At 46.2% G+C, this 21,301-nt stretch overlaps 1 protein-coding gene across 2 annotated transcripts in view; it reads left to right on the forward strand.

Moving 5' to 3' along the window:
* Nucleotides 1–21,301, forward strand: part of LOC128695977 (phosphatidylinositol 3,4,5-trisphosphate 3-phosphatase TPTE2) — a 602,430-nt gene that overhangs the window by 439,418 nt on the left and 141,711 nt on the right. For both annotated transcript variants that reach the window (XM_070093099.1, XM_070093098.1), the window contains 2 exons: nucleotides 563–679; nucleotides 10,568–10,787. In XM_070093099.1, the coding sequence (XP_069949200.1) occupies nucleotides 563–679; nucleotides 10,568–10,787 (337 nt within the window). The remainder of the gene's footprint in view (nucleotides 1–562; nucleotides 680–10,567; nucleotides 10,788–21,301) is intronic.

Consider the following 21,301-nt stretch of genomic DNA (forward strand, 5'->3'; position numbering starts at 1 on the left):
GTTTGCTAAAAACTGTCATAATTGTGGAAATGATTTGTTTAAAAAGGGTCTAAATAATTGTTTACATTAAATTAGACGCAAGTTATGCTACACATAAACACCGTTGTCTCATTATTTTAATTGAGGGTCATACAGCACCTGGGGTATATGAAGTAATCAGTTTTGCCTGAAAGAAAAGGAGGGTAACTCCAATTCCTTGTATCAAGAACTCTTCACCGGCATGAAGGAACTTTCCTTGAAATGGACATCATGTTCAGTGAAATTATTTATATCCGTATTTGCTACCACACCATCATGTATCTTTCCTAAATACTTTTAGCATTGCTTTGTAAGAGTTAAGATGCTCTCCAAAACTTACACTGGTACTGTGCATCAGCTGTCCTTTGGTAGAAATTGATATTTAGATGAATGTGTATTTGCAAGAAACATTAAGTTTTTTTGTTCTCCCTCTTATTTATCATTAAATAATTCTAGTGGTCGTGTATATTTAATTCATATTACTTAGAGATAATGGACTGTGATGTTTGTTATATTTTAAAATATATAATGTTCTCCGTTACAGGCCCCGAGTGTTCTTCAGAGCATGGCACAATGCCTTAGATTGTTTCCTGGTGGTATTTACGTTTATTCTCTCTGTGGTCACCGTGTGTGTGGAGAACATGTCTTCCAACCCTGCTAGGTGAGACACTGTATTATTGTGTGAGTGTATGAAAATGGTTTTGAAAATCGACAATGAGACACGTGCAACATTTGGGAATCTTGAGGAAACGATTAGCCAGTCAGTGGCTTCTTCAATCCAATACAGAGAATAAAAGTGGAAGATGAGAAGGAGTTTCACGTAATCAGTCCCTCAACCTGAGTCGATGTGTTCAGTTCAGTAACAGCCTGGTTGATCTGGCACTGATCCACCACGAGGCCTCTGTATTATACTGTAGAAGCCACTCACTGGCGAATCGTTTCCTCAGTAAATATTCCCAACTGTTGCACAAGTGTGAATGTATGCTAAGCAGTATTTTGTTCATGTGTCAGAATGTAGCTGGTGATTTACCACAAAGCAATACGTAGACTTGGGTTTGCACTGCACCAGGTGTTTGTGTGTTTCATCAAGTACATTGAAATAAGTTCAAACATAAACAGAGCGAAAACTACTATGATTTAGTAGATATTACAGAAAATACATACAGCTCGAATTAACGTCATATTTAGATTTATTGCTTAGAATTGCAGTGTGTTGATTTAACTCTGGGAATATATCTTCTCGTACAGTTCTGGTTATTACTAGCATTTCTGGCAGACTACTAAAATTAGTACTGATGAACTGCCTAATGCTAATACAAGCATTTGAATAAAGTTTCAATTTAAGTTTTGTATGGCTATTCACCATGCATAAATTCTGTACATAATAAAGTGTATTAGATTTCAGTGATGAGGTAGCAATTGCATAAGCTGGCGGTAGTTTAGTTAGTTTATTATGTTTATTATGCACCCCAGACCCATCCTGTGGGCGGTAGTCAAAAGATTACAGAGGTACATAATGGGTCCAGGAACTGGACTCCATATTTTGATAGCTGAACAAATTACAAAGGTAATGAACTCCAGGTAGATACGGTCACAATCATGACAAGTTACAAAAGTATTTACGGATTACAGAGGTACATAATGGGTCCAGGGACTGGGCCCCAAGGTTTTGATAGCTCAAGTTACAAAGGTAATGAATCATGTAAGTAAATTACTTAGGTTTATACATGGATACAGTCATGAACAAATTATAGAGTAATGAACAATTCACACGTCCACACCCGGTCACAATTGGCGGTATGCAATACAATTGACATAGGATTTTTTTTTTTTCAGTTTTTGAATATATTGTAAGATAGAGATTCTTTTCATCTTTCTGGTAGGTTATTTCAGGTTTCTGATCCTTTGAGTTGCCTCGAGTTTTTACTCAGGCTGAGTCGTACACCTGTATGTGTATCAGTTGTATTACATACCAACGTGTATGTCAGTAAGACGCAATATTCAGTTTATGGCACTTCTTTGAGAACATGTCTCGTCCACCACAGACTTGATCAAGTCTGGGGGACGACCTTCGTTCATTCCTTCATTATGACTCTTGTTTATTTTCTTCTTGATTCATACTAAAACGCTTCATGCAATGTTTCATACTACAACGTTTCATACTAACATCTCGCATATTGTGTCATATTAACATCGTATATCGGGAATATCAACGAAGTACAATATTTATTAGTAGTACATATTATGCCTGTGTAGGCATAATAATAATAATAATAATAATAATAATAATAATAATATATCTACAAGTACATATACAAGGTATACAGTCCTAGCTGACATCAATGACATGCTACCTTACCTTTACCTTACCATTGAAGAGTTTCGAGAGTTTCTCTACTCTCTGAGCCCGACCATGGGCCAGGCTCATCTGGTGCTTGCCTGGTCAACCAGGCTGTTGGTGCTGGAGGCCGACTGCTTCACATATCCATCACAGCCTGGTTGATCTGGCACCTGGAGTTTACCTGGAGAGGGTTTTGGGGGTCAATGCCCCTGTGGCCCGGTCTGAAACCAGGCCTCATGGTGGATCAGGGTTTGATCAACCAGGCTGTTACTGCTGGCTGCACGCAAGCTGACGTACGAACCACAGCCCGGTTGGTCAGGTACTGACTTTAGGTGCCTGTCCAGTGCCTTCTTGAAGATACTTGCCCAGTTTCCTCTAGAAGGCTTCTACACTCAGGCTTCTTCACTCAGATTACAACATAATAGAGGTACAGACATGTGTGCACAGGGCTCTGGACCAGCAAAATGTGAGCAGTCATGAAGGTCTCTTCATGAAATTCAATTTCAATAACAAAAACATACAATGGGACCAAGTAAACCATATCCTAAATGAAACAAGCTGGGAAGATATCCTAAACAACACGGACCCGAACATCTGCCTTGAAAAAATGAATTCTGTGGTTCTTGAGATCTGCTCAAGACACACTCAATTAAGAAAAAGACAGAGAAGGTGCAAACTAGAAAGAGAGAGACTTTCCCTATAGAGACAAAGGCGAAGAGTCACAGAGCTGCTGAGTGGGGTCAATATATCTGAAATAAGAAGGGAAGCACTAGTCAATGAAATTGCAAATATCAAACTTAAGCTGAAAGAATCTTATATGAGACAAGAATCACAGGAAGAACTAAAAGCCATAAAGGAAATTTAAAAAAAAATAATACTTTTTCTCTTATGCCAAATCTTGGGAAACAACAACATCCACTATTGGGCCGCTGCTTAGGCAGGATGGGACATACACAGACGACAGCCAAGAAATGAGTGAGATACTAAAGTCCCAATATGACTCAGTGTTCAGCGATCCACTGCCCAAATGAATTCTTTATGAGTGAAACCCAAAATTCTGTCATCCCAAAACTCTCGCATATTATCATAACTCCACAAGATTTTGAAGAGGCAGTTAATGACATGCCCATGCACTCTGCCCCAGGCCCAGACTCGTGGAACTCCGTGTTCATCAAGAACTGTAAGAAGTCCCTATCATGTGCCTTCAGCGTTTTATGGAGAGGGAGCATGGACACAGGGGTCATCCCACACTCACTAAAAACAACAGACATAGCCCCACTCCACAAAGGTGGCAGTAAAGCAATTACAAAGAACTACAGACCGATAGCACTAACATCCCATATCATAAAAATTTTTGAGAGGGTTCTAAGAAGCAAGATAGCCAACCACCTAGATACCCATCAGTTACACAACCCAGGACAACGTGGGTTTAGAGCAGGCCACTCCTGCCTGTCCCAGCTACTGGACCACTATGACTAGGTCCTGGATGCTGAAGAGGATAAACATGATACAGATGTATACACAGACTTTGCAAAAGCTTTCGACAAATGTGACCATGGTGTAATAGCACACAAAATGCGTGATAAAGGAATAACAGGAAAAGTTGGTAGATGGATCTAGAACTTCCTGATAAATAAAACACAAAGCGTAATAGTAAACAGAGTAAAGTCCCAGGCAGCCATGGTAAAAAGCTCTGTTCCACAAGGCACTACTCGCTCCCATTCTATTCCTCATCTTCATTTCTGACATAGAGATGTAAGCCATAACTCCATGTCTTCCTTTGCGGATGACACCCAGATCACAATGGCAGTGACCTTCATCGAAGACACTGCGAGACTCCAAACAGACATCAACCAAATCTTCGAATGGGCCACTCAAAACAATATGAAGTTCAACAAGGAGAAATTTCAACTACTCAGATATGGAAAACTTGAAGAAATTAAAAATGTCTCAGGGTATACGACAAATTCTAACCATACAGTAGAGTGGAAAAGTAATGTGAAGGACCTGGGAGTGATAATGTCAGAGGATCTCGCCTTCTTAGACCACAACAATGTATCTACCTCATCCACTAGGAAAATGATAGGATGGATAATGAGAACCTTCAAAACTAGGGATGCCAAGCCCATGATGATTCCCTTCAAATCGCTTGTGCTCTCTAGGCTGGAATACTGCTGTACACTAATGATCCCCTTCAAGGCTGGCGATATTGCAGACCTGGAGAGTGTACAAAGAACTTTCACGGCACACATAAGTGCGATAAGGCACCTAAACTACTGGGAACGGATGAAGGTCCTTGATCTGTATTCCCTCGAACGCAGGCGAGAGAGATACATGATAATATACACTTGGAAGGTCCTGGAGTGATTGGTACCAAACCTGCACACGAAAATCACTCCATATGAAAGCAAAAGACTCAGCAGGAGATGCAACATTCCCCCAATGAAAAGCAGGGGCGCCACGAGTACACTGAGAGACAACACAATAAGTGTCCGGGGCCCAAGACTGCTCAATTGCCTCCCAGCATACATAAAGGGGATTACCAATAGACCCCTGGCTGTCTTCAAGAAGGCACTGACAGGCACCTAAAGTCAGTACCTGACCAACCGGGCTGTGGTTTGTATGTCAGCTTGCATGCAGCCAGCAGTAACAGCCTGGTTGATCAGACCCTGATCCACCATGAGGCCTGGTCTCAGACCGGGCCGCGGGGGCGTTGACCCCCAAAACCCTTTCCAGGTAAACTCCAGGTAACTTGTTCCAGCCGTGTTTTTGATATCTTCTGGTAAGATGTTGAATAGTCTGGGACCCCGGATGTTGATACAGTGTTCCCTTATTGTCCCCGCTGAACCCTGCTCCTCTCTGGGTGTATTTTGCACTTCCTTCCATATATCTCACTCCAGTATGTTGTTATGGCAGTGTGCAGATTTGGGACCAGTCCCTCGAGTAGTTTCCAGGTATATATTATCATGTATCTCTCACTCTTCTGCTTCAGTGAGTACATGTTCAAGACTTAAAGACGTTCTCAGTGATTTAGATGCTTTACTGGCTCAGTGTGAGCCGTAAACGATATCTGTATTTCTTCCAGCTCTTATATTTCTCCTGCTTTGAATGGAGCCGTCAGCACTGAGCAGTATTCTAAGTGAAGGAGCACTAGCGATTTGAAGAGTGTCACCATCGACATTGTTTCCCTTATTTTGAAAGTTCTCAATACCCACCCCGTCATCTTCCTGGCTGTCGTGATTTTTGTCTTGTTATGGTCTTTAAAAGAAAGGTCAGCTGACATAATTATTCCCAGGTCTTTTACGTGTTCCTTTCGTTCTATTTGGTGACCCTCTTGAGTTTTGTATATAGTGTTCCTTTTAAGTTCTTCATTCTTTCCATACCTAAGTAGCTGGAACTTTTCGCCACTGAACGTCATGTTGTTCTCCACTGCCCAGTGGAAAACCCTGCTTATGTCTTCCTGTAATTTTTCAGTGTGCTCTCCCATAGTGACTTTTATGCTTATTTTAGTGTCATCTGCAAATGATGATACAAAAGTGTGCCGGGTATTTTTATCTGTCTGCTATGAGGATGAGAAACAGCAGAGGTGCCAGGACAGTGCTTTTGACCTCGCTGATGCTGGATCTTGCCCTGTTCACTACTACTTTTTGTGTTCTGTGTGTTAGGAACCCGAAAATCCATCTGCCTACCTTCCCCGTAATGCCCATGGCCATCATTTTGTGCTCTATCACTCGATGATCACATTTGTCAAGTGCCTTTGCAAAATCTGTGTAAATCACATCTGCGTTTTGATCGTATTCCAATGCCTCCGTAATTCTGTCTATATAGAAAGCCCCTTGTCATGCAGAGCACTTTGGGCAAATTAAGTCATTTTTGTCCCAAGATGCGACCCACGCCAGCCACTAACACCCAGGTACCAATTTTACTGATGGGTGAACAGTGACACCAGGTGTCTTAGGGAAACACGTCGTAATGTTTCCACCCATACCGGGGATTGACCCGCGGACATCACTGTGTGAACTGAGGTCACTAGCAGTTGAGGTACGGAACATATTATGCCTGTGTGGTCTCTTGCAGCTCTCTAGACATCGTCTTGGCCCAGGGTTTTGCGATGAGTGTTTTGTACATGTAATATGCACAGTAGTAAGTCTAGATTCTTCGTACATTTAGAAGTATCATGTATGAATAGTGGCGAGTGTGCTGTCTGGTTTGTAGTTTTTTAGATGATTTGATAGAGTAGTATTGTATTTAGAAAGAACGATCATTGTTTTAGAAACTTGCCTAGATATATGTTGGCTGTGTTTGTTAAATTTAAGTTTACTGTCAAAGTGAATACCCAAGAAATTATCACTCATGTTGTATTTCAAGTGCTTTAAAGTGTTTTGATTTTTTAAGATAAAGTTATATTCACTGGAGAGTATGAAATACTGAGTGAGTTTGGAGCATGATACCTGAGACTTTACCTATATTAGTACCTGTCAGTTACTATCTGTTGTGGTCTTGGAATAGACAGAAAGCCCGATGTAAGTTGCATTCTTCTTTCATTCTGCCTAATGAGTTTCTCTAGGTGAATAATGAAGTGTTGTTTTGGAAGGTAAACTCCAGAATATGTTTATCACTGTTTGGGAGAAGAATATCCTTGTTGTCTGTCCTGCTCAGTTTATTTTTGTATATGTCTCCTTCTATCTCTTGAAGTTGCTGGAGTTCCACTGTAGCACATGGACATGTGCTCCTTCTCACACCCAAGACTAGTGCACTCTCTGATTTATTTGTGTATTTACATATCTGTATCTTGCTATGCCTTGAAGGCATATCAAGACCATGAGCATTTTTATGTAGAGATTTGTTACTTAAGTTGTTATAACAGTTAGTATTAATTTTTAGAATCGGAAAATTTACTAAACTCATAATTTTTAAATAGTTCCCCATCAACTATATATATATACCTTCATTAAAACTCAGCAGTTGAAGTTTGCCCTAAATGCTCCGCACTATACCTGGAGAGAGCTTCGTGGGTCAACGCCCCCGCGGCCCGGTCTGTGACCAGGCCTCATGGTAGATCAGGGCCTGATCAACCAGGCTGTTACAGCTGGCCACACGTAATCCAACATACGAACCACAGCCCGGCTGGTCAGGTACTGACTTTAGGTGCTTGTCCAGTGCCTGCTTGAAGACAGCCAGGGGTCTATTGGTAATCCCCCTTATGTATGCTAGGAGGCGGTTGAACAGTCTTGGGCCCCTGACACTTATTGTGTTGTTTCTTATCGTGCTAGTGGCACTACTGCTTTTCATTGGGGGATGTTGCAGCATCTGCTGGTTCTTTTGCTTTCGTAGGGAGTGATTTTCGTGTGCAAGTTTGGTATTAGTCCCTCTAGGATTTTCCAGGTATATAATCATGTATCTCTCCCTCCTGCATTCTAGGGAGTACAGGTTTAGGAACTTGAAGCATTCCCGGTAATTGAGGTGGTTTATCACAGTTATGCGGGCCGTGAAGGTTCTCTGTACATTTTCTAGGTCAGCAATTTCACCAGCCTTGAAAGGTGCTGTTAGTGTGCAGCAATATTCCAGCCTAGATAGAACAAGTGACCTGAAGAGTGTCATCATGGGCTTGGCCTCCCTAGTTTTGAAGATTCTCATTATCCATCCTGTCATTTTTCTAGCAGATGTGATTGATACAATGTTATGGTCTTTGAAGGTGAGATCCTCTGACATGATCACTCTCAGGTCTTTGACGTTAGCTTTTCGCTCTATTGTGTGGCTAGAATTTGTTTTATGTTCCGATGAGGTTTTAATTTCCTCACATTTTCCACATCGGAGTAATTGAAATTTCTCATCATTGAACTTCATATTGTTTTCTGCAGCCCATTTAAAGATTTGGTTGATGTCCACCTAGAGTCTTGCAGTGTCTTCAGTGGAGGACACTGTCATACAAATTCGGGTGTCATCTGCAAAGGAAGACACGGCGCTGTGGCTTATATCCCTATGTCCGACATGAGGATGAGGAACAAGATGGGGGAGAGTACTGTGCCTTGTGGAACAGAGCTTTTTACCATAGCTGCCTCAGACTTTATTGACTACTACTCTTTGTGTTCTATTTGTTAAGAAATTATAGATCCATCTACCGACTTTTCCTGTTATTCCTTTATCACACATTTTGTGCACTGTTACGCCATGGTCACACTTGTCGAAGGCTTTTGCAAAATCTGTATATATTACATCTGCTTTCTTTTTGTCTTCTAGGACCTTGTCGTAGTGATCCAGTAGTTGGGACAGACAGGAGCGACCTGCTTTAAACCCATGCTGCCCTGGGTTGTGTAACTGATGGGTATCTAGATGGGTGGTAATCATGTTTCTTAAAACCCTTTCAAAGATTTTTATGATATGGGACATTAGCGCTATTGGTCTGTAGTTCTTTGCTATTGTTTTACTGTCCTCCTTGTGGAGTGGGGCTATATCTGTTGTTTTGAGTAACTGTGGGATGACCCCAGTGTCCAAGCTTCCTCTCCACAGGATGTTAAAAGCACCTGATAGGGGCTTCTTGCAATTCTTGATGAGCACGGAGTGCCATGAGTCTGAGCCTGGGGCAGAGTGCATGGGCATGTCATTTATTGCCTTTTCAAAGTCATTTGGCGTCAGGATAATATCAGATAAGTGTGTGTCTACCAAATTCTGTCTCTCATAAAAAAATAATTTGGGTCTTCGACTGTCAGTCTAGTGGCTCGCTAAAAACCGAGTCATATTGGAACTTGAGTAGCTCACTCGTTTCCTTGCTATCATCTGTGTAGGACCCATCCCGTTTAAATAGGAGCCCAATACTGGATGTTGTTCTAGACTTTGATTTGGCATAAGAAAAGAAATCCTTTGGGTTTCTTTCAATTTCATTTATGGCTTTTAGTTCTTCTCGCGTTTCTTGACTCCTGCAAGATTCATTTACCTTTAGTTCCATGTTTGCTATTTCTTTGGCCAATGTCTCCCTACGTATTGCAGATATATTAGCCTCTTTTAACCGCTCTGTTACTCTTTGCCTTCGTCTATATAGGGAGCACCTTTCTCTTTCTAGTTTTACATCTCCTCCTTTTCCTTAAGGGAATATGCCTTGAGAATACCTCAAGTGCCACAGAGTTCATTTGTTCTAGACATAGGGTAGAATCTATGTTGCTGAGTCTATCTTCCCAATTTATATCATTTAGGACTTGGATTACTTGGTCCCACCTTATGTTTTTGCTGTTGAAGTTGAATTTGGTGAAGGCTCCCTCGTGACTGATCATATTTGTCTTGTCTGGGGCTCCCCGCATTCATGTCTGGATGGACCTCTATTATGTTGTGATCTGAGTATATTGTTTTTGATATGATGACATTTTGTATGAGATCATCATTGTTAGTGAAAATGAGGTCCAGCATATTCTCCAGTCTTATAGGCTCTATTATTTGCTGGTTTAAGGTGAATTTGGTGCAGAGATTTAAAAGCTCGTGTGTGTGCAAATTTTCATCTGAGCTGCCTCCTGGTATTTATTATCTCTGCTACCACATTATTTGCTATTTTCCTCCATTTTAGGTGCCTTTTCAAAAAATGTACCATTTATGTAATTATTTATTATTATTATTATTATTATTATTATATGTAGATAGAAATACTTTTCTAGGTAGTAGGTTGGTATACAGCAACTACCCAGGGAAGGAGAACCGTCCTGCCAAGTGAGTGTAAAACGGAAACCTGTAATTGTTTTACACGATGTTAGGATTGCTTGTGTCTTTTTTCTGTTTCATAAACATGCAAGAATTCAGGTATGTCTTGCTACTTCTGTTTTCACTTAGGACACACTACACATGCATAGACAAGCATATACTATATACACACACGCCCCTCTGGGTTTTCTTCTATTTATTTACTAGTTCTTGTTCCTGTTTATATTCTTCATGGGGAAGTAGAACAGAATTCTTCCTCTGTGAGCCATGCATGTCATAAGAGGTGACAAAAATGCCGGGAGCAAGGGGCTAGTAACCTCTTTCCTGTACGCATTACTAAATTTAAAAGGAGAAACTTTCGTTTTTCCTTTTGGGCCACCCTGCCTCGGTGGGATAGGGCCGGTTTGTTGAAAGAAGAAGAAGAAGAAACTTTGGGATACTTTGCTCCTATCTGGCATACAGTATACACATATAAAAATAATCATAAATGAATTTGACTACCGGATGGTTATTTTCTTACAGTTTGATAGTGGCTCTGCGACTAATTCGTTTGGTGAGAATAACACGCATCCTGTGGGAGAGACAGCACCTTCAGACTGGTGCTCGACAGTTTGTGTCCCAGAACAAGAGACGCTACCAGCAACATGGCTTTGACCTGGACTTGACTTACGTCACACACAGAGTCATTGCAATGTCTTTCCCATCCACAGGACAGATGTCCATGTATAGAAATGATATTAAGGTTAGAATCTTACTGTATTGTTTTTTTGCATTATTTGTGATTTATCGTGGTATTATTTGTTCGGTAATAAATTTATTCATGGGTCAACATCAGTTATGGCATTATTCAAATGTTCAAATTAGGTTTCTAAAATCATCAATTATACGATCTTACGTGTTTTTTCACGGTCTTTCTTGCATGCTAGAACTTTAAAATGTGCCAATGAACTTATAAGATATATCCCTCCAGCGCTCGGAACTAATCTAGCAGAAAGTAATATCTACTGAGTCAAAAAAGGAGAATCACTGTGCAATAACAAAGCAGAGACATACTCTTAGAGGGGGACTTTAGGCCTAGAGTGTCAGTGCAAAATCATATTAGAGCTTTTGTCAGAGGAAAGACAGTCTCCCTGATAATAGTGTGTTACATATAGTGCATTAGTGTATACCACAGTGGTACCGTATTACAGTATATAGATAAATGATGAGGCAAGTTCATGTTGTAAACAGTTGTCAGCAGTCGCCAGAACCCTCCCACTCAGGTCGGCTAGTGTACTTGACGTACAAATTAGTGATACCAGGGAGTAAAACATTCCTGTTGAAATGTGAAGAGGTGCAAAATCTCGAGGAAATACGAAAAATGTACAGTTTTGTAGAAATATGAGAAACAGTGTATAGTTGTTAGTACTTATTGTGAAGGAATGACGTATACAGTTTGCGGTAACACACTAAACCTGTAGTTAGCAGAGGTCGCAATATACACAACGAAAATCAAATATTCCTCTAGTAATCTTCATCTCCAGAAGCCACCGGTTCCCAAACACGCAAGTTATACTTTCTGTATCAAACTGAATACATATTACTCTGTTTAATATTTTTCCAGTACTCCTTTTCATGAGCTAGTCCAAAATCACCCAGTGATCCACTAATCCAATTTCAAACGGATTCATTGATAACAAGGTATCCACTGACTGGATTCATTAGTTGACGGGGCTTTACGTGTCGTCGTCAAACACCCAGACAGTAACTACAACAAATAGATACAATACAGATAGACAGATCTACTGCTAAGGTGATTATTAGTGAAAAATATACAGTGATCCATTAACCGGATTCGTCCAGATTCGGGCGGATTCAAACGGTTTCATTGGAAATAAAGCCAGATCGGAATTGAAAAAAAAATTAAATACCTCGGGGAATTATAGACTAGCTAGCTAGGAGAGTTGTCAAGTGTTGTAAGATGACCACCACCATGAAGATATGTGTAGTCTTTAGTTAGTTTAATATGTTTATTATGCACCCCATACCCATCCTGTGGGCGGTAGTCAAAATATTACAGAGGTACATAATTGGTCCAGGGACTGGACTCCAAAGTTTTGATAGCTGAGCAAGTTACAGAGGTAATGAACTCACAATTTACAAAGGTAATGAACTCACAATTTACAAAGGTAATGAACTCACAATTTACAAAGGTAATGAACTCACAATTTACAAAGGTAATGAACTCCAGGTAAGTCTGATCACAATCATGACAAGTTACAAAGGTATTTACAGATTACAGAGGTACGTAATGGGTCCAGGGACTGGGCCCCCAAAGTTTTGATAGCTGAACTAGGTACAAAGGTAATGAGCTCACAAGTTACAAAGGTAATGAATTCTGTAGAATGGTTACTTACGTTTATACTTTGGCTACAATCATGAACAAATTATAGAGTAATGAGCAATTCACACTTCCACACCCGGTCACAACTGTAATGAGTTATTGGTGAAAATATTGATTGTTGAGTCACACACACCACACACACACACACACACACACACACACACACACACACACACACACACACACACACACACACACACACACACACACACACACACACACACACACACACACACTTTAGTTTAATATCTTTATGCACCCCATACCCATCCTGTGGGCGGTAGTCAAAAGATAACAAAGGTACATAATGGGTCCAGTGACTGGACCCCAAAGTTATGATAGCTGAACTAGTTACAAAGGTAATGAACTCCAGGTAGATCTGGTCACTAATCATGGCAAGTTACAGAGGGGTAAGGGTAAGGGACGAAAACAGGCCTGGATTGCTTGCAGTCTTTGTGGTCAATGGCCCATGGTATAGGCAAGGATTTTAAACCAGTGACCACACTTCACAAACTCAGAGAGATTTTTTGGGTCTGCCCAATCGAGATACACCTGTACGTGAAAATTATATCTATATTAAAAGACTAGAACACCAATAAAAGATCCTTCTTGACAGACATGTCAGCATGATATGACAGCTGGGAAAATAAGATGGGTGGCAGGGACAGGGCTGTCTTGGACAGACAGTGCTGAGGGTGCTAGTGCTCTCCTGGAGGACAGTGCTGAGGGTGCTAGTGCTCTCCTGGAGGACAGTGCTGAGGGTGCTAGTGCTCTCCTGGAGGACAGTGCTGAGGGTGCTAGTGCTCTCCTGGAGGACAATGCTGAGGGTGCTAGTGCTCTCCTGGAGGACAGTGCTGAGGGTGCTAGTGCTCTCCTGGAGGACAGTGCTGAGGGTGCTATTGTAGTCCTGGAGGACAGTGCTGAGGGTGCTAGTGCTCTCCTGGAGAACAGTGCTGAGGGTGCTAGTGCTCTCCTGGAGGACAGTGCTGAGGGTGCTATTGTAGTCCTGGAGGATAGTGCTGAGGGTGCTAGTGCCCTCCTGGAGGACAGTGCTGAGGGTGCTAGTGCCCTCCTGGAGGACAGTGCTGAAGGTGCTAGTGCTCCCCTGTTGGACAGTGCTGAGGGTGTTAGTGTAGTCCTGGAGGACAGTGCTGAGGGTGCTAGTGCTTTCCTGGAGGACAGTGCTGAGGGTGCTAGTGCTCTCCTGGAGGACAGTGCTGAGGGTGCTAGTGCTCTCCTGCAGGACAGTGCTGAGGGTGCTAGTGTAGTCCTGGAGGACAGTGCTGAGGGTGCTAGTGCTTTCCTGGAGGACAGTGCTGAGGGTGCTAGTGTAGTCCTGGAGGACAGTGCTGAGGGTGCTAGTGCTCTCCTGGAGGACAGTGCTGAGGGTGCTAGTGCTCTCCTGGAGGACAGTGCTGAGTGTGCTAGTGCTCTCCTGGAGGACAGTACTGAGGGTGCTAGTGCTCTCCTGCAGGACAGTGCTGAGGGTGCTAGTGTTCTCCTAGAGGACAGTGCTGAGGGTGCTAGTGTAGTTCTGGAGGACAGTGCTGAGGGTGCTAGTGCTGTCCTGGAGAACAGTGCTGAGGGTGCTAGTGCTCTCTTGGAGGACAGTGCTGAGGGTGCTAGTGTAGTCCTGGAGGACAGTGCTGAGGGTGCTAGTGTAGTTCTGGAGGACAGTGCTGAGGGTGCTAGTGCTGTCCTGGAGAACAGTGCTGAGGGTGCTAGTGCTCTCTTGGAGGACAGTGCTGAGGGTGCTAGTGTAGTCCTGGAGGACAGTGCTGAGGGTGCTACCTGGAGAGAGTTTACCTGGAGAGAGTTTCGGGGGTCAACGCCCCCGCGGCCCGGTCTGTGACCAGGCCTCCTGGTGGATCAGCGCCTGATCAACCAGGCTGTTGCTGCTGGCTGCACGCAAACCAACGTACGAGCCACAGCCCGGCTGATCAGGAACTGCCTTTAGGTGCTTGTCCAGTGCCAGCTTGAAGACTGCCAGGGGTCTGTTGGTAATCCCCCTTATGTGTGCTGGGAGGCAGTTGAACAGTCTCGGTCCCCTGACACTTATTGTATGGTCTCTTAACGTGCTAGTGACACCCCTGCTTTTCATTGGGGGGATGGTGCATCGTCTGCCAAGTCTTTTGCTTTCGTAGTGAGTGATTTTCGTGTGCAAGTTCGGTACTAGTCCCTCTAGGATTTTCCAGGTGTATATAATCATGTATCTCTCCCTCCTGCGTTCCAGGGAATACAGGTTTAGAAACCTCAAGCGCTCCCAGTAATTGAGGTGTTTTATCTCCGTTATGCGCGCCGTGAAAGTTCTCTGTACATTTTCTAGGTCGGCAATTTCACCTGCCTTGAAAGGTGCTGTTAGAGTGCAGCAATATTCCAGCCTAGATAGAACAAGTGACCTGAAGAGTGTCATCATGGGCTTGGCCTCCCTAGTTTTGAAGGTTCTCATTATCCATCCTGTCATTTTTCTAGCAGATGCGATTGATACAATGTTATGGTCCTTGAAGGTGAGATCCTCCGACATAATCACTCCCAGGTCTTTGACGTTGGTGTTTCGCTCTATTTTGTGGCCAGAATTTGTTTTGTACTCTGATGAAGATTTAATTTCCTCATGTTTACCATATCTGAGTAATTGAAATTTCTCATCGTTGAACTTCATATTGTTTTCTGCAGCCCACTGAAAGATTTGGTTGATGTCCGCCTGGAGCCTTGCAGTGTCTGCAATGGAAGACACTGTCATGCAGATTCGGGTGTCATCTGCAAAGGAAGTCACGGTGCTGTGGCTGACATCCTTGTCTATGTCGGATATGAGGATGAGGAACAAGATGGGAGCTAGTACTGTGCCTTGTGGAACAGAGCTTTTCACCGTAGCTGCCTCGGACTTTACTCTGTTGACGACTACTCTCTGTGTTCTGTTAGTGAGGAAATTATAGATCCATCGACCAACTTTTCCTGTTATTCCTTTAGCGCGCATTTTGTGCGCTATTACGCCATGGTCACACTTGTCGAAGGCTTTTGCAAAGTCTGTATATATTACATCTGCATTCTTTTTGTCTTCTAGTGCATTTAGGACCTTGTCGTAGTGATCCAGTAGTTGAGACAGACAGGAGCGACCTGTTCTAAACCCATGTTGCCCTGGGTTGTGTAACTGATGGGTTTCTAGATGGGTGGTGATCTTGCTTCTTAGGACCCTTTCAAAGATTTTTATGATATGGGATGTTAGTGCTATTGGTCTGTAGTTCTTTGCTGTTGCTTTACTGCCCCCTTTGTGGAGTGGGGCTATGTCTGTTGTTTTTAGTAACTGAGGGACGACCCCCGTGTCCATGCTCCCTCTCCATAGGATGGAAAAGGCTCGTGATAGGGGCTTCTTGCAGTTCTTGATGAACACAGAGTTCCATGAGTCTGGCCCTGGGGCAGAGTGCATGGGCATGTCATTTATCGCCTGTTCGAAGTCATTTGGCGTCAGGATAACATCGGATAGGCTTGTGTTAATCAAATTTTGTGGCTCTCTCATAAAAAATTCATTTTGATCTTCGACTCTCAGTCTGGTTAGCGGGTCCTGGAGGACAGTGCTGAGGGTGCTAGTGTAGTCCTGGAGGACAGTGCTGAGGGTGCTAGTGTAGTCCTGGAGGACAGTGCTGAGGGTGCTAGTGTAGTCCTGGAGGACAGTGCTGAGGGTGCTAGTGTAGTCCTGGAGGACAGTGCTGAGGGTGCTAGTGTAGTCCTGGAGGACAGTGCTGAGGGTGCTAGTGTAGTCCTGGAGGACAGTGCTGAGGGTGCTAGTGTAGTCCTGGAGGACAGTGCTGAGGGTGCTAGTGTAGTCCTGGAGGACAGTGCTGAGGGTGCTAGTGTAGTCCTGGAGGACAGTGCTGAGGACAGTGCTAGTGCTAGTCCTGGAGGACAGTGCTGAGGAACAGTGCTGAGGGTTCTAGTGCTGTCCTGGAGGACAGTGCTGAGGGTGCTAGTGTAGTCCTGGAGGACAGTGCTGAGGGTTCTAGTGTTGTCCTGGAGGACAGTGCTGAGGGTGCTAGTGTAGTCCTGGAGGACAGTGCTGAGGGTGCTAGTGTGTCCTGGAGGACAGTGTCCTGGAGGACAGTGCTGAGGGTGCTAGTGTAGTCCTGGAGGACAGTGCTGAGGGTGGTCCTGGAGGACAGTGCTGAGGGTGCTAGTGTCTGGAGGACAGTCTGAGGGTGCTGGAGGACAGTGCTGAGGGTGCTAGTGCTGTCCTGGAGGACAGTGCTGAGGGTGCTAGTGCTTTCCTGGAGGACAATGCTGAGGGTTCTAGTGTAGTCCTGGAGGACAGTGCTGAGGGTGCTAGTGCTAGTCCTGGAGGACAGTGCTAGTGCTCTCCTGAGGTGCTGAGGGTGCTAGTGCTAGTGTTTTCCTAGAGGACAGTGCTGAGGGTGCTAGTGTTGTCCTGGAGGACAGTGCTGAGGGTGCTAGTGTAGTCCTGGAGGACAGTGCTGAGGGTGCTAGTGTAGTCCTGGAGGACAGTGCTGAGGGTGCTAGTGTAGTCCTGGAGGACAGTGCTGAGGGTGCTAGTGCTTTCCTGGAGGACAGTGCTGAGGGTGCTAGTGTAGTCCTGGAGGACAGTGCTGAGGGTGCTAGTGTAGTCCTGGAGGACAGTGCTGAGGGTGCTAGTGTAGTCCTGGAGGACAGTGCTGAGGGTGCTAGTGTAGTCCTGGAGGACAGTGCTGAGGGTGCTAGTGTAGTCCTGGAGGACAGTGCTGAGGGTGCTAGTGTCCTGGAGGACAGTCCTGGAGGACAGTGCTGAGGGTGCTAGTGTAGTCCTTAAGGACAGTGCTGAGGGTGCTAGTGTAGTCCTGGAGGACAGTGCTGACTAGTGTGTCCTGGAGGACAGTGCTGAGTGCTAGTGCTCTCCTGGAGGACAGTGCTGAGGGTGCTAGTGTAGTCCTGGAGGACAGTGCTGAGGGTGCTAGTGTAGTCCTGGAGGACAGTGCTGAGGGTGCTAGTGCTGTCCTGGAGGACAGTGCTGAGGGTGCTAGTGTAGTCCTGGAGGACAGTGCTGATTGTGCTAGTGTAGTCCTTGAGGACAGTGCTGAGGGTGCTAGTGTAGTCCTTTAGGACAGTGCTAAGGGTTCTAGTGTAGTCCTGGAGGACAGTGCTGAGGGTGCTAGTGTCCTGGAGGACAGTCCTGGAGGACAGTGCTGAGGGTGCTAGTGTAGTCCTGGAGGACAGTGCTGAGGGTGCTAGTGTAGTCCTGGAGGACAGTGCTGAGGGTGCTAGTGTAGTCCTGGAGGACAGTGCTGAGAGTGCTAGTGTAGTCCTGGAGGACAGTGCTGAGGGTGCTAGTGTAGTCCTGGAGGACAGTGCTGAGGGTGCTAGTATAGTCCTGGAGGACAGTGCTGAGGGTGCTAGTGTAGTCCTGGAGGACAGTGCTGAGCTAGTGTAGTCCTGGAGGACAGTGCTGAGGGTGCTAGTGCTGGAGGACAGTCCTGGAGGACAGTGGTGAGGGTGCTAGTGTAGTCCTGGAGGACAGTGCTCCTGAGGGTGCTAGTGTAGTCCTGGAGGACAGTGTCCTGCTGATGGTGCTAGTGCTGTCCTGGAGAACAGTGCTGAGGGTGCTAGTGTAGTCCTGGAGGACAGTGCTGAGGGTGCTAGTGTAGTCCTGGAGGACACTGCTCCTGAGTGTGCTAGTGCTCTCCTGGAGGACAGTGCTGAGGGTGCTAGTGTAGTCCTGGAGGACAGTGCTGAGGGTGCTAGTGTAGTCCTGGAGGACAGTGCTGAGGGTGCTAGTGTAGTCCTGGAGGACAGTGCTGAGGGTGCTAGTGTAGTCCTGGAGGACAGTGCTGAGGGTGCTAGTGCTGTCCTGGAGGACAGTGCTGAGGGTGCTAGTGTAGTCCTGGAGGACAGTGCTGAGGGTGCTAGTGTAGTCCTGGAGGACAGTGCTGAGGGTGCTAGTGTAGTCCTGGAAGACAGTGCAGTGCTGAGGGTGCTAGTGTAGTCCAGGAGGACAGTGCTGAGGGTGCTAGTGTAGTCCTGGAGAACAGTCCTGAGGGTGCTAGTGCTCTCCTGGAGGACAGTGCTGAGGGTGCTAGTGTAGTCCTGGAGGACAGTGCTGAGGGTGCTAGTGCTGTCCTGGAGGACAGTGCTGAGGGTGCTAGTGTAGTCCTGGAGGACAGTGCTGAGGGTGCTAGTGCTGTGAGTGTAGTCCTGGAGAACAGTGCTGAGGGTGCTAGTGTCCTGGAGGACAGTGCTGAGGGTGGGTGCTAGTAGTCCTGGAGGACAGTGCTGAGTGCTGAGTGCTAGTGCTGTCCTGGAGGACAGTGCTGAGGGTGCTAGTGTAGTCCTGGAGAACAGTGCTCCTGTGGGCTGGATGACAGTGCTGAGGGTGCTAGTGTAGTCATGGAGGACAGTGCTGAGGACGCTAGTGCTCTCCTGGAGGACAGTGCTGAGGGTGCTAGTGCTTTCCTGGAGGACAATGCTGAGGGTTCTAGTGCTCTCTTGGAGGACAGTGTTGAGGGTGCTAGTGTAGTCCTGGAGGACAGTGCTGAGGGTGCTAGTGTAGTCCTGGAGGACAGTGCTGAGGGTGCTAGTGTAGTCCTGGAGGACAGTGCTGAGAGTGCTAGTGTAGTCCTGGAGGACAGTGCTGAGGGTGCTAGTGTAGTCCTGGAGGACAGTGCTGAGAGTGCTAGTGTAGTCCTGGAGGACAGTGCTGAGGGTGCTAGTGTAGTCCTGGAGGACAGTTCAGAGGGTGACAGTGCTGTCCTGGAGGACAGTGCTGAGGGTGCTAGTGTAGTCCTGGAGGACAGTGCTGAGGGTGCTAGTATAGTCCTGGAGGACAGTGCTGAGGGTGCTAGTGCTCTCCTGGAGGACGGTGCTGAGGGTGCTAGTGTAGTCATGGAGGACAGTGCTGAGGGGGCTAGTGTAGTCCTGGAGGACAGTGCTGAGGGTGCTAGTGCTCTCCTGGAAGACAGTGCTGAGGGTGCTAGTGCTCTCCTGGAAGACAGTGCTGAGGGTGCTAGTGCTGTCCTGGAAGACAGTGCTGAGGGTGCTAGTGTAGTCCTGGAGGACAGTTCTGAGGGTGCTAATGTAGTCCTGGAGGACAGTGCTGAGGGTGCTAGTGCTGTCCTGGAGGACAGTGTTGAGGGTGCTAGTGTACTTCTGGAGGACAGTGCTGAGGGTGCTAGTGTAGTCCTGGAGAACAGTGCTCCTGAGGGTTCTAGTGTAGTCCTGGAGGACAGTGCTGAGGGTGCTAGTGTAGTCCTGGAGGACAGTGCTGAGGGTGCTAGTGTAGTCCAGGAGAACAGTGCTCCTGAGGGTTCTAATGTAGTCCTGGAGCACAGTGCTGAGGGTGCTAGTGTAGTCCTGGAGAACAGTGCTCCTGAGGGTTCTAGTGTAGTCCTGGAGGACAGTGCTGAGGGTGCTAGTGTAGTCCTGGAGAACAGTGCTCCTGAGGGTGCTAGTGTAGTCCTGGAGAACAGTGCTCCTGAGGGTGCTAGTGTAGTCCTGGAGAACAGTGCTCCTGAGGGTGCTAGTGTAGTCCTGGAGAACAGTGCTCCTGAGGGTGCTAGTGTCGTCCTGGAGTACAGTGCTGAGGGTGCTAGTGCTGTCCTGGAGGACAGTGCTGAGGGTGCTAGTGTAGTCCTGGAGAACAGTGCTCCTGAGGGTTCTAGTGTAGTCCTGGAGGACAGTGCTGAGGATGCTAGTGCTGAGGGTGCTAGTGCTGTCCTGGAGGACAGTGCTGAGGGTGCTAGTGTAGTCCTGGAGAACAGTGCTCCTGATGGGTTCTAGTGTAGTCCTGGAGGACAGTGCTGATGGTGCTAGTGCTCTCCTGGAGGACAGTGCTGAGGGTGCTAGTGTAGTCCTGGAGGACAGTGCTGAGGGTGCTAGTGTAGTCCTGGAGAACAGTGCTCCTGAGGGTTCTAGTGTAGTCCTGGAGGACAGTGCTGAGGGTGCTAGTGCTCTCCTGGAGGACAGTGCTGAGGGTGCTAGTGCCGTCATGGAGGACAGTGCTGAGGGTGCTAGTGCTCCCCTGTTGGACAGTGCTGAGGGTGCTAGTGTAGTCCTGGAGGACAGTGCTGAGGGTGCTAGTGCTTTCCTGGAGGACAGTGCTGAGGGTGCTAGTGTAGTCCTGGAGGACAGTGCTGAGGGTGCTAGTGCTCTCCTGGAGGACAGTGCTGAGGGTGCTAGTGCTCTCCTGGAGGACAGTGCTGAGGGTGCTAGTGCTCTCCTGGAGGACAGTGCTGAGGGTGCTAGTGCTCTCCTGGAGGACAGTGCTGAGGGTGCTAGTGCTCTCCTAGAGGACAGTGCTGAGGGTGCTAGTGTAGTTCTGGAGGACAGTGCTGAGGGTGCTAGTGCTGTCCTGGAGAACAGTGCTGAGGGTGCTAGTGTAGTCCTGGAGGACAGTGCTGAGGGTGCTAGTCCTCTTCTGGGAGGACAGTGCTGAGGGTGCTACTGTAGTCATGGAGGACAGTGCTGAGGATGCTAGTGCTCTCCTGGAGGACATTGCTGAGGGTGCTAGTGCTCTCTTGGAGGACAGTGCTGAGGGTGCTAGTGTAGTCCTGGAGGACAGTGCTGAGGGTGCTAGTGTAGTCCTGGAGGACAGTGCTGAGAGTGCTAGTGTAGTCCTGGAGGACAGTGCTGAGGGTGCTAGTGTAGTCCTGGAGGACAGTTCAGAGGGTGATAGTGCTGTCCTGGAGGACAGTGCTGAGGGTGCTAGTGTAGTCCTGGAGGATAGTGCTGAGGGTGCTAGTGTCCTGGAGGACAGTGCTCCTGAGGGTTCTAGTGTAATCCTGGAGGACAGTGCTCCTGAGGGTTCTAGTGTAATCCTGGAGGACAGTGCTGAGGGTGCTAGTGCTCTCCTGGAGGACAGTGCTGAGGGTGCTAGTGTAGTCATGGAGGACAGTGCT

Source organism: Cherax quadricarinatus, chromosome 41 (genome assembly GCF_038502225.1).
Source record: "Cherax quadricarinatus isolate ZL_2023a chromosome 41, ASM3850222v1, whole genome shotgun sequence".
Lineage (NCBI taxonomy): Eukaryota > Metazoa > Arthropoda > Malacostraca > Decapoda > Parastacidae > Cherax > Cherax quadricarinatus.